The 13,452-nt window shown below is 33.4% G+C and overlaps 1 protein-coding gene across 1 annotated transcript; it reads right to left on the bottom strand.

Moving 5' to 3' along the window:
- Nucleotides 1–523: 523 nt before the first annotated feature.
- On the bottom strand, nt 524–7,184 carry LOC140807359 (probable enoyl-CoA hydratase 2, mitochondrial). Its single transcript, XM_073164175.1, has 9 exons — nt 6,986–7,184; nt 6,349–6,510; nt 5,267–5,436; nt 2,505–2,579; nt 2,260–2,350; nt 2,123–2,174; nt 1,732–1,835; nt 1,267–1,343; nt 524–812 (listed from the first exon to the last, which is right to left on the bottom strand). The coding sequence occupies exons 2-9, from the start codon at nt 6,500–6,502 to the stop codon at nt 636–638; spliced, it is 900 nt and encodes a 299-aa protein (XP_073020276.1). The 5' UTR covers nt 6,503–6,510; nt 6,986–7,184; the 3' UTR covers nt 524–635.
- Nucleotides 7,185–13,452: the final 6,268 nt, after the last annotated feature.

Here is a 13,452-nt window from a genome sequence, read left to right as displayed (position 1 = left end):
ACAGTTATTTTTTATATAAAAAATAGAAATTTAAAATCAAGTAACATGTAGCAATAGCAACATTTAGTTAATCAAATAAATTCATCACACCAACGTGTATAATGTTTTATTCATAAAATATTGTACATGATGTTGAAATGAAACTCTTATGCTTTGTTATTTGGTTTTTTTTGTGTGGACGTCATGTTTTGTTACGTCGAAACCATATTTTTGGAGGAGACTTGTGCTTCGTTCTATCATGTCAATTTCAGTGTATTATATTTATTTGTTTGTGATTTTGATAATCTCTATTTTAAAATTTCATTCTCACTGCGCTATGTTTTTTAGTCGTTTCTCTGAAGCTCGATGTAGCACTGACCTGGTGCCAATGTGACACCTACATGACTTCGACATAGCGTTTACATGTTATCACCACAACAGCATTCACGATATTAGAAAAAAAATACATTTATAAAAAATTGAAAGATACAAATCTAACATTCGAATTTTCGGAGTGACAATTATATTAATTGATTACTGAATATAAATAAATATTTATTTTCTTAAATTACAATTTAATCGGTCGATTTGGTTTACATAAAATCATAATCCATATTAATTTCGATTTTGATCAACTAACGGAATAGTGCAGCTCTTCATTCACCTGTATAAACAGGCTTCCGTCTCTCCGCAAACGCTGCCAAGCCTTCCAGACGATCCTTGGTGTGCAAGAGCTGTTCATAGCAATTCTCCTCCAATTCCAAAGCAGAGACCATGTCTACCTCGATTCCTCCATTGATGGCTCGTTTCGCCATCCGTATTGCCAATGGTCCCTGTAATAAGACAAGGCTTGCATGAGAGGACGAGGCTATAATAACTAATTCAAAGAATAAACCAAAAAATATTCTGTCCAGCAAAATTTATACATCATGAAGGATGAGCGCACAGGCAGCGGCGTTCCTCTCGGTCAGGGTTGAGAAGACGTTATACTGAAGCAATATGCTCCTTGAGAAAGAATTGAGGTCCATATTCAAAAAGTAAAGTGTAGCTAAAGAGGGAAAGAATGACAGAAATGCAGGCACTACACCACACCTATGCAAGATGTCAGTGCCATGACAAACGTCCTTGTGCCAAACTCATTCTTTGCCATATGATTTACTTTAAAATGAGTTGCAGAAGAATCTTTAGGCCGATCCCATTGACGAAAAAGATTTGGGCCAAAGTCTGGTAATGTAATATTTCTTCTCTATAAAAAAAATAAAGTAAAATCTGGCTAGAGTAAATTACCTTCTGAATTATATCCCGAGCAATTCCAAGAGCCTTTAAACGAGCTTCGCCAGAAGAGACACAGTAATTGACAAGTCCTGTGAAGAAACTACATTTAGCATTAATCATCTTTATTTTCCAAGTTCCAAAAGAACTAACCAGATACTAGTACTAAAGTGCCACCCTAAGAAGTGGGTATTGTAGTAAAAGTAGGAGGAAGAAAACAAGTAGATGAAGAGCCATCAGCTAGCAGTACGTTAAAGAAATTTGAGAAGGCATTCTATCAACTTCAAGGGACCAATGCTGGAATCAGATTTCAACATCTTCTCTTTTTCCTTACTCCTATGGATTAGCAGTCGCACCAAATTAAATTTTTTCAACTTCATCATGCGGGAACGAGGGAATTTGTTAAAGAGTTCAGTGCACGATCTCAGATTTCGCATCTTGAAGAAAAATACAGAGCATAGAAACTCCAGTAACACAAACCGATGGAAACAGCATCCCTGCCAGTAATCTTTCGGCCAGTAAAAATAAGATCCTTCGCGATTGATTTTCCAACCAATCTAGAGAGTCGTTGTGTTCCTCCAGCCCTGAAATATGTTACATTTTTATTAATTAGATGAGCCTCGAATGCACATCTCTGTAATCACCATACTAGAGAGGGTATTTTAAATGCAAAACTCAACAATGTTTTCATGTGAACATCTGTGTGTAGTGTAATATTAAATAAAACTATCCTAATTGATAATTCAGTATTAGCTCTTCATGGGAAACATTCATATCACTATAAGATAGAATGTAGAAAAGATATTAGCATAAAACGAGAGAGATTGTTCTTTAAAAAAATGGGAGAGCATGAGTCAGGGCAATGGCACACCCGGGTATAATGGCAAGTCCTGTTTCTGGTAGTCCCAACACTGTATCTTCCACTATCATATTTATCAACAACTCCGAGTTAGAAACACTTCAGCCCGGAAAAGATCAAGTATGCTCGACTAAGAAGATGCTTCTAACCACATATCCGAAGATCACATGATAATGCCATTTCCAGCCCACCCCCCAAAGCTGCACCTTCAATGACAGCTATTGTAGGCACATTCAGTTCCTGAGAATAGTCATCTCTAAACTCAGAAGTTTCAAGAAGGCAAGGCAAAAACTCAAATGTCATTCTAAGATCCAAGTGGCTAGAAGGCATTCAATGTGTCTATATATAAATACGAAGCATAACTCACCACAAAGGATTAAGTACAGGTATATACCTCCAAAAGAGAAAATGTTGAGCGTAGCCTGCGTACAAAATCCTTTATTTCAGATGAACTCATAGTTTTTCTTTCCTGCAAACCCATCATCATTGAAAACAAGTCAAGAAAGTGAACCAAATACAGAGACAAAAGAGAAAAAACAATGAAGCCATTTAAAAGCATAAGACCACATCTAAGGGCAAGTAAAGTCATTCAACATACAAGAACAGACAAATATATGGAGAGAGTAAACAAATGCGGGAGAAATGGGCCCCACCATATTTAACCATACAATGACAGTTGAAGTAAACGTCACGAGACATACAAAGAAATATGAAGCTCTGTACTAACTCTCACATAGAACAATAAGAGTTTTACGACAGACGCCCATAGGATGATATGAAAGGAGTCACTGGCATGGTTCCAGAGGTACTTGTGCTGTATGTCTGACAATCAACTAAGTCATAAAACTTGAATTTTGTCATGCTATTAATACTAGTATCAATATCGGTAAGGATTGGCGACAACAGTAGAACTAATGAACTCAAAATGTAGAGGTTCTTTTTTGCGTACAAGGCTCATTTTTTGATACCGTGATGGAAAAAAAATCAAGTTTCTTACATACTAATGAAAGAAAAAGAAAATTTAGTGACTTATGGGTTGGTGTTTAAAATTAGCATCATGAGCAGTTAAGAGAAAATCGACAATTGTGACCTATATGGACACATTAGCATTTGGTTTGCTGTCGTTGAGTCATCAAACTTAAATTTCTACTCTCTAAATAAAATGAGTGTAATGGTGAATATAGTCGAATCAAAATGGAACGGGAGATTTATTTGTTTCAAGAAAAAACAAATGAAGGGGGGATTTTTTTATTAGAAATAAATAAAATACTACAACAGCTTTAGCTTGCAAGAAAAAATAAACAATCAAGAGGAATAACTATGAAATGTTAAATTTAATATTATCAAACTTTGATTCAAAGAATTTACATTATTCAATTGTATCACTGATTATCGGTTAAAATATTATTTATCATTTATCCATATAGTTACAAGCAATTAACTTTATAATTATAGGGATAGCCGCTAAAATCCTTGTATTTTCCTAATTTAATTGACCAAACCTAGCATCCAGTCAAAACTTATCAATAATCAATTGGACACGATAGTGTTTCATATTGATTAAAAATAGCATTTTCGCTTTGTGAAAACAGTTAACCCTAAAATCTAATCGAGATGGTTGCAATTGATAAATTTAGTTTCATCGATTTATTTAGAGTAAATATGCTATGATAACACAACACACCTAATCTAGTGCTACTCATGTATCAATTGTTCATGACAATTACGGATCACTGAATTCATGGATAGCTGTAGAAAATTATATATCAAATAAAATTATCAGATTAAATCAACATACAACTTTCATATGAATAAATCATAAACCAACAAATACTTGAACAAATCAAGAATATTAAATTAAAGCGCAAAAATTTCACAATGATAAAATTGTAATAGTTGAAATATCCCTTGAATCAAAAATAAAAACTAAGCCTAGAATTGTGGAGAGAAGATGAGAAATTTCTTGTTTTCCACGTTGAAGAGAGAATATGAAGAATAGAGAATTCTAAAGATAAAAACAAAAACTAGAATAAAACCTATAATAATAGGAAGAGATTAGGTTTATCAATAAGGAACTAGAGTTTTATGGAACAAAACTCTACCAAATTTTTTCTTATCTCGATAAAAAATCTCTCTCCAAAAGTCTTCGATGAATTAAATATAACAAACGGGACTCTTAAAATATAGTATTATCATCAGAATTTTCGAGCTCTATATGCAGTCACAAGACAACCGCGAAGCAGTCACAAGGCGTGGCCACACCTTGTTCCAGGACTTCTTCTGTTTTTGTCCTTATTTCGCAGCTTCAAATGTGAAAAAAATCACTTTTCTAGCCCAAATTTATTCTAAGACAATAAAACTTCCTTCTACAACAAAATAACACAAAAGCGTATCAACTAAACACGTCGGAAGTGAAAACAATGAGAAATTTGATAACAAAAATATGAACTATTATGATCATATCAGCATCCTACCAACAAACTTCTTGGAATCATTTAGAATATTATGGTCCCAGGTTAAGAGTGGGTCATCCTACAAGTCATATCCATAGTTTACTACTGTGCTATCACCTCACAGACCTCACAGCACGTGACTTGGGAGCAAATCCGGACACTCGGACAAAAAATACCAGCAATAACTCAGGATAAAGAATGAGACTTTAATACTACTCATCTAAAGGATTGTCAACGTTCATTTATTCTGGAGACTACAGGAATAAACTTAACTTCATGTGCTTAATTATTTGATGCCACTATGGTGGAAGTTTATTTGAAACCTCAATACTTATCACAATAACTGACAACTACTATTTTTTATGGTAAACATTCAAAAACCTTCCTTGTCACCTCTAACCCAAATCTTTGTTTCCATTCACAAGGAATATTTCAAAATGGGTGGTTGTTCCATAATTATGATGCTATGGATCAATCATTTACATATGGCTGGACCACCTTTCGAACTAGTGAACCAATTGTACAGTACAAAAAGCTGTCCATTCTTTTAACATTTCTTTCGGCATATAAAATCATTTCACTAAACATTAAATGTTTGGTTCATTTTTTATCCATCTTGTTTATAAAGTTCAAGAAAGATGACATGGTTTATGATTGAATGGCTGATGGCACTCATAATTTATATTTCAAGTGGCATTTTAACCTTCAAATCAGCACCAGCACAAAACACTTTGGGAACTGAACTGCTGATCATCAACACTTTGGCTGTATTATCTTTATTTACAGCTTCAAATGTATGCTCCAATCTCTTCAGCATATCCCTTCCAATTGCATTTTTTGTTTCAGGCCTCTCCAAAGTAAGCTCAAAAATTCCTGTAAGCAAACGGCTGCTTTGAGACTGTAGCAACACAACATAGCAGCCCAAACAAAAGATCCAAAATATCTGTCTGATACATATAACGAACATCCGTCATACTTTACATATAAGTATTCTTGGCAAAGTTCTACCCCTTGCAACCACCGGCGCCCCTCCGAACAGAAAGTGGTCAAACATTTATATATAAGGTTTATTTCCATTGCATTCATCGTAATTCCCGGAACTGATAGCCAACTCTCAAACTTGCAGGATTTCCTGAAATCATAATTTGACTTATCCAGAAAAAAAAAGTATTATCCCTTTTTAAATTTCTTCTTGAATTCAATTGCCTTCTTTGCAAGCGATTGAGCCTCTTTGTTTTGGTATTGCGACTAGAAACAAAGCAGCGAGAAAACTACAGACAGAAAGTGAATCAAGCAATTTGATGATGTTGACCATTGATAGTCAAAAGCTCACTTTAGCTCAATTTGTTGACTAAAAAGTTCAAACTTCATTCTCTCAAAGTTACAGTCCACAATTTTCTGAGAAAGAAATCCTGCTACATCAGCTAAACTCACGATTTGGTCCATTAAATCTGGTAGAAATTGACTTCAAAAAGAAAATTAGGAACCAACATTTTAAAAACACTTGAAAATCTTAATGATCAAGTGCTAAAGCCCGTATATCTATACATAATATAAAATTCATTTTAATGTTAATTCAGTCACAAATCTATTTTATTGGAAAAACCCTACTAATTCAGCCACATATTTTCGGCACTGGGTTTAATTTCAATTGATATTTGTATTTAATTAAAATGCAATTCATAGCTTTAAGGGTATAAAACCGATAGGCAAATAATTCATTGTCGAACTTGGATTCATTGATCCATAAACAACGTTCAAATAACAACAGATTAAAAATCTTACCAGAATCAGAATCAGTAAATTTCTGCAATTTCACGGACTCGGAAGCCGACTGCAGCAGGAGGGTTCGAATGCTAGTGAATCTGAACAGCTGTGGAGTTGAATTGTAAGCCTTCAGATTATTCAATGTTTTGGCGATGGAAGCAAAGGCTGACATTGTAGCTTCTGCAGTTGAATGAAAAATAGTAGTTGTAAGTATTGTGCTAAGTGTTGAGGTTTCAAGTAAACTAACACAATGGTGGAATTAAATAATTAAGCGCATGAGGTTAATTTTTGTTCCAGTAGTCTCCAGAATAAATAAACATCAACAATCCTTTAGATGAGTAGTATTAAAATCCATCATTCTTTATGAGTTATTTGCTCTGGTGCTTATAAAAAGTTACAATTTTATTTAATTTAATGAATTCAACATAATTCAATGTAGTATCTTGACATAATCAATATTATTCAGGAAAAAATAATGCAATCAGAACTTTCTAAAATCTTATGCTCAATAATCAGTATAATGAACTTCAAGGCCACAATAGTATGTGCTTTAAATGAGAAATTGCACATCTACTAGAAAATCTAATTAGCTGTGACATCTATAAGCAAAAAATTACAAAAAAAAAAAAAAAAAAGAACCTCAAAAAGCACTTGCCTTGTTTTCTTAGATGGAGAAAACTCAAGATGGCAAACCGCGGGAACGAAAACGCCTTGAGAATCCTAGCTTTGATCAAATTTTCGGAAGAAAAATTCTCCTCCTCCTAACCCTAGCAGCCTCCTCAGTCCTCTCCCTCTCTTCTCTCGCTAATTCACGTTCTTTTTTCTTTTCTTTTTTTTTTCTACAATGACCGATTCTCTCGTTTTTTCTTTACGCAATTTTGTTTTACTTTATTTATTTATTTATTATTACAATACTTATTAATTTCTTTATTTTTTTAAAATGATAATATTCTTCATTATTTTTCATTTATTTATTTAAATATATTTATTTTGAAACAGCATCAAACAAAAATATAATAATATATTTATATATATAATTAAAATAATAATTCATATTAAAAAATAAGAGTGCAAATATTGTTATTTCACTAAAACAAATTTATTTGAGAAATTTAAATTTATAATAATTCACACAATAATTATAAAATATATAAGTATTTACAGTTATGTTTTTAATTCATTAAATTATTTATTTGAGAAATTTAAATTTATAATAATACACACAATAATCATTATAAAATATTTAAGTATTTACAGTTATGTTTTTAATTCATTAAATTAAATATATAAATATTATGAATAAAAATAAAAATAAAAATAATTTTTTGAAATGAAAAAAATTATCTTAAAAGTCACTACAATATATTTTTAAAGAAAAAAATACTAGCAAAATCATTATTTTATAATAAATTGTTATGATACTTAAAAAAGTTAGAAATCAATAGTATAATTAAATTGTCTATCAACATATTTACGAAAATTTACTTAAGGCAGAAAAATAAATTAATTTGAATAGGTTTTATGTGAGACAGTTTCACAAATCTATATTAATGGAATGAGTCGACTTAGTATCTTTCTCGAGTGAAAAAACAATAATTTCGACATAAAGCAATTTTTTTCACGAGTTTGATCATATATAATATGTATCATAAATTGACTCGTGAGGTGGTCTTACAAGAATTTGTGTTCATTACTTTTAATATTTTCTTATATTTAATAAAAGAAAATTATATAAAATACATTTTTATATTTATATCAATATTTTAAAAAATCATTTGATGAAATATTAGATATTTTAGATTAAAGAAAGAAATATGAAGTGTGTTTTAAAAAAATAGAGTGTAAATAATGTTCTCTTAAATGTATATATTGATCGTATCATTTCATTATTTTTTATTACTATTTTGGGTTTTATGTTATTTTTATATATTTAATTCTTCATACTCTCTAAAATATTAAATAAACTATAATATTTTTTATATAATATTATGGTTTTCAACTTGTCAGTGGACGATATAATCATGAATTTTTTGTATATTGATTGTCTATTCATATTTGAATATGATCTCAAATAATATAAAAAAATTATATAATAATTAAAAATATTCATTATATCAATAATTTTGAGTAATTATTTAAACATTCATATTTAATAATTTTAATTCACGGGTGAGATATTTACCCTAGTAATAGCAGGGCTAATAATGGATGGCTAGTGTTTGAACATTTTGGTTTGGTGATTGGAAAAAGAATCATTACTAAACTGAATTTTAGAGATAAACTAAACTCGAAAACCTAATTGATGGCAAAGTTAACTGATGCATAAATCTAGTGTGAAGGTTAATATTAGCTGTTAGCTAATAAACTTATTCTAGGTAGATTGATTAAGCTTCACCGGTAGTCTATCAATCAGAATAAAAAAACTTTTACTATCTGGTAAATCAGTCTGAGAAGTGATTAAGGATCGTAGTCAACTGATTGACTTGCTGAAAACTCTACTAATAAGAACCAAGTTTCACTGTTACTAACCCAATCGAAATAAATTTCTGGCCAAATGTATTCGCCCTCTCTAAATTTTAGCTTCGATCCTATCAGCTAAATTAGGATACAACCCTGTCGAATCTAGCACTCTTTATGTTTCGTCCTAAGTGAATTTTCGGGAAAAAATCATGGGGCTAGCAGTGGGTAGATAATGGAGATAATGAGAGGTAATAGTGGATAGAAACCACTTTCACCCCTGTAAATACTCAACATTTTAAATGGTAAAGACACACCCAAAAATTCAAGCAAATTTTGCCGTTTTCTTTAGGTTGTGAATCTGACAACATTTTGAACTGATGGTATGTTCTAAACATTTTCATACACTTTTAAGAACAAAATCTCCACAATTATAAGTGGGTTTTTGCACTTAAATTTATATTTTCATGTTAAAGATCACAAGTTCTGTATATGTGTTTGAAAGCATGATAACATTTAATAACTATGAACAAAATGATAGAAATACATTTCTAGTTACTAACCACTTTTGAATCTTGATTCTTGTTTGCTGCCATCATCCCTTGGAGGAATAATATATAGATGACCAGTAATAGTTTAATTATAAGGGGAAAATTTAATTTAATGTATATTTTTTATATTAAATATTGTGTAGATACTTGTGATATATATTATATTTCATTTTTGATATATTCTGCTATATTTTGTGTACTTTTTGTTTAAAAATTTCTTTAAAAATTAGGAAGACTTCCCCCCGTATTGAATGATTCTCCATATCAGTCACACGCTCATCCGTTCAGATAAAAGAATGAGAATGCATTAAAAGAACAATGATATATCAGTCGAGTTTTGTAGATGATAGATTATGTGGAAGGAATTGTTGGAGAAGTGTTTGCTGATGTTATGTCAATTTGAGTTCTTACTTCTAACACTACAAGAAAAAAGGCGAAAGACAACGGTTTTTAACTTTTGTCGTAGGTAAAAAAAAATGTTGTTAAAGCTCCTGTGGTTAAATGGTGGGCTCAAAGACAACGGTGCAAAACCGTTGTCGTAGACATCAAAGACGACGGTGAAAACCGTTGTCGTAGGTTTTGTAAAACCGGTGTTAAAAGCCATGTGGTTAAAGGGTGCGCTCAAAGACAACGGTGTGGCAGACGTCTAAAAACGACGGTGAAAAACCGTTGTCGTAGCATTGAAAAATCGTAGTTAAAAAAAACGTTGCGACGGTTCTTCTAAACAACACCGTCGCTACTAGCGACGGTTGTATGAGTTCTGTCGCAATTTAGCAACGGTCTATATTAAGATAGCCGTCGCTAATTAGCGACGATTTGTTTTATGATTTCCGTCGCTATTGTTTTTCGTAAAAAAAAAATTTACAGTTATAATTTTGTAAACCTAACAATCTTACTAAATTAATATATTAATAATCTTTATCTTTAACACTTAAAATTGAAATTTCATGAAAATCGTGGACAAATCGTAGAACAAAAAAGCAATTGAAAAGTGAAAGTTAAATGAAAATTGTGGAATTGAGAAAACTTCGGTGTGGAAGAAAATGACCAAGGGTGCGGATATTTATAGCACATGGGCGACAGTACTAGTGACGGTTGTTTTTTAAACCGTCGCTAATAAGCGACTACAAAAATAACATTGTCGCTATTTGTGTCGGTTCTTTAGCCCGTCGTATGAGCGACTGTGTTTGAAACAACCGTTGCATACATTAATGTAGCGACGGTTCTTTCGTCCCTAATTTTAACGTCATGAATATAATAATGCCACGCTATGAGCGACGATCCGTCGCTAATAATCCATCGCTAAAGTTAAATTAGCGAAGGTAATTTGTAAAACCGTCGCTAATTATTAACCGAATTTTTAAAAAAATTTACAAACTACGACAACGTTTTTTCAAAAAACCGTTGTCTTTAACTAAATAAAACACTAAGAAAAGACGACGTTTTAAAAAACCGTTGTCGTAGTTAAAAAAACCATCTAAAAGACAACGGTTTGTGTAAACCGTTGTCTTTGACCCTTGACAAAATTTTATATAGACAAGATTTTTGAAAAAACGTTGTTGTAGCCCAAAAAAACAATCCGAAAGACAACTGTCACGCCCCGGGAGGGCGTTGCTCTCAAATATTCATTCGAAAACAACAAGCCTCAAAAGTACAGAATTTCAGAAACCAGTCTTTTATTCGTAATAATCATTGTCTGTTACAACTCAATGACAAATGTTTTACGGCGGAAATGTAAAACCATAAAATTACAATGTTTGAACAGATGCAGCGGAATATAAAACATAAATCAGAACTAAGAACAACGATCTTCATCACCAGCCCCAAAACTGACGTTGTTCCTCTTCTTCTATCAACTCTTCCTCGTTCTTATCTGAGATGGGTTTGGTGGGTGAGTGATATGATTGTCACTCAGTAAGCAGGGGCGGGAATAACTCCCAGTTTTCGAAAATCATTTTAATACAGAAACAGAAATACAATAATATACTGAAAACTCGTACTTCTGCTGGACCACTCCTTGGATCTGGAATAGGACATTGAGCAATGCGATGGTCCATCTTCCCACAACGGAAACAAGCTCGAGAATTCCTACAACATTCACCAGTGTGTGTGAATTCGCAAGTTTGGCAATTGACTCCTTCTTTGTTTGATTGAGAAGAAGTGGTTCCTTTGGATGGAGCACTAAATTGGTTGCTTGAAAACCTAGGCCTCTTGAATTGCTGGCCCGATTGGTAATGGCTTGGTTGAGGACGTTTGAGTTTGTTCTCGCATTCACGCCTCTTAATATCATTTTCAGCCCTGATGACGGCTCCCATCAATTCATCAAAACTATTGGGCTCGATAACTGCGAGGGCAGATTGAATACGGCTGTTCAATCCCTTCTTGAAGCGATGTATCTTCAAGGCTTCGTCTCCCATGATGGTTGGGGAGCTTGGATGAATACTCCACCACTGTCATGTTAAGTTCCCAACGAGTGGAACTTGGATGAATACTCCACCACTGTCATGTTTGGTTCTTGAACCAAGCTTTCAAATTCTGACAGCTTCTGCACTCGAACTGCTGTTGGAAAGTACTGCCTCAAGAATGCCTCTCGGAACCTTTGCCAAGTGATAGGTCCCGCCTCTATCATAGCTGGTGAGATTCCTTCCCACCATTTGGCAGCTTTATCCACAAGAAAATGTATAATCACCTCTACTCTGATCCTTTGGGGAACCTCAAGTAGTCGAAGATGATTTTCCACCTCTTTCATCCAATTCTGTCTGATCTCTAGATCGGTGCTTCCATCGAAGTTAGGGACTCTTGCTCTTCGGAGAGCCTCATAGTGCTGCTTAGTCCCATTCTGAGCTGGAGGTGGTGGTGGTGGCTGGTTAGCATTAGGGTTCACCAACCCTTGTAGCGTGGTTGCCACAATCGTGGCTATAGCCATCAAATCCACTTGACTGAGGCCAACTGCTGGTGGTTGTTGTTGGAGTTGTTGTGCCTCTTCGTCATTACGGTTGTTGTTACGATTGTTGTAACAGGGGTTGCGGTTGTTTCTCACTGGTCTTCCGTCCATTTCCTACAATTATGAAAGTTCTAAGGTTGATGACAGAATAGAGACAAAACAAGGAATCACAATGATTGAGTAATTGCTCCAAAAATTAGATATGAACCAATAGATAGAAATAAATTTTTATTGATTCTTCAAGAAAGTGCAATCACAACGAAACATCGAAAATGAAAACAGAAATGTAAATGGGACAAGTGTTATTACAAACTAAATCACTACTGATAAACTAATCTACTACTTCTCCTAATCCCAAATCCATAAGACCCTCTTCAACTTCTTCTTCCTCCTCTGGTTCTTCTTCAGGTTCATCTTGGTTGGCTATTACTGCTTGTAGATGTTCAATATGGCCATGCAGAACTGCATTCTGGTCACTAAGAACTTCAACAGTACTCTGCAACTCATGAATATGTGCATCAGTCTGTTCACTATACTGATTATGCTGGTGCACGAGTTGGTGATTCTGATCCTTGAGTATTTGGATCTTCTCAAGTAGTGTATCACGTAACTCGATGAATTCTACCACAGTCTCTTGGGAGGTTTCAAACTCTTCTTGAGCCTTCCTACTCCTCTCTTCTGCCTCATGCAGATAATGAGCATAACGTTGAACATCACACCTCAAATGTTCTGCTTGACGCTCTAACTCATCTTTGTCCAACTTTAGGTAGTAGTTATTCCCTTTTAGTTTTTCTAGCTTCCTCTCTAAGCTCTTAATGTAGCTACTTTGGTCTGCCATATCCTACATCCAAAAACATAAGGGTAAAGGTTCAGAATTGATCTCAAGAATATAGGTCGATTTATAGAAAAATACTGGAATGAATAGAATCAGTACTGCCTATACAATTAACAGAAGAAATAGCTCAAAAATTTTCGATCTCAGAATCACGTGAAAAATTTACTAAAAATCATTGACATCAAGAACATGAATGGTGCCAAGTTTGGTGCAAAAATACTAAGCCAATTAGAAATGAAAATTCCTCAAAGTTTCAAAATTTTGGAAAATTTTACGGAAATGATGATATCATTATCTAAACGATGGATTTTGGGGTTCGTCGGCGGTGCTAGAAC

Source organism: Primulina eburnea, chromosome 12 (genome assembly GCF_022965805.1).
Source record: "Primulina eburnea isolate SZY01 chromosome 12, ASM2296580v1, whole genome shotgun sequence".
In the NCBI taxonomy this organism is placed as follows: domain Eukaryota; kingdom Viridiplantae; phylum Streptophyta; class Magnoliopsida; order Lamiales; family Gesneriaceae; genus Primulina; species Primulina eburnea.
The sequence above is the reverse complement of the archived record's forward strand: the minus strand, read 5'-3'. Positions and strand labels throughout refer to the sequence as shown.

What these genes read in the sequence shown, in the direction of transcription:
- LOC140807359 (XM_073164175.1), bottom strand. Translation starts at nt 6,502, where the DNA reads ATGTCAGCCTTTGCTTCCATCGCCAAAACATTGAATAATCTGAAGGCT. An exon ending in GGACTTGCCATTATACCCGG is followed by an intron (nt 1,836 to 2,122) that starts GTGTGCCATTGC and finishes AACATATTTCAG; the next exon opens with GGCTGGAGGAACACAACGAC. An exon ending in CTCGGGATATAATTCAGAAG is followed by an intron (nt 813 to 1,266) that starts GTAATTTACTCT and finishes GTCTTATTACAG; the next exon opens with GGACCATTGGCAATACGGAT.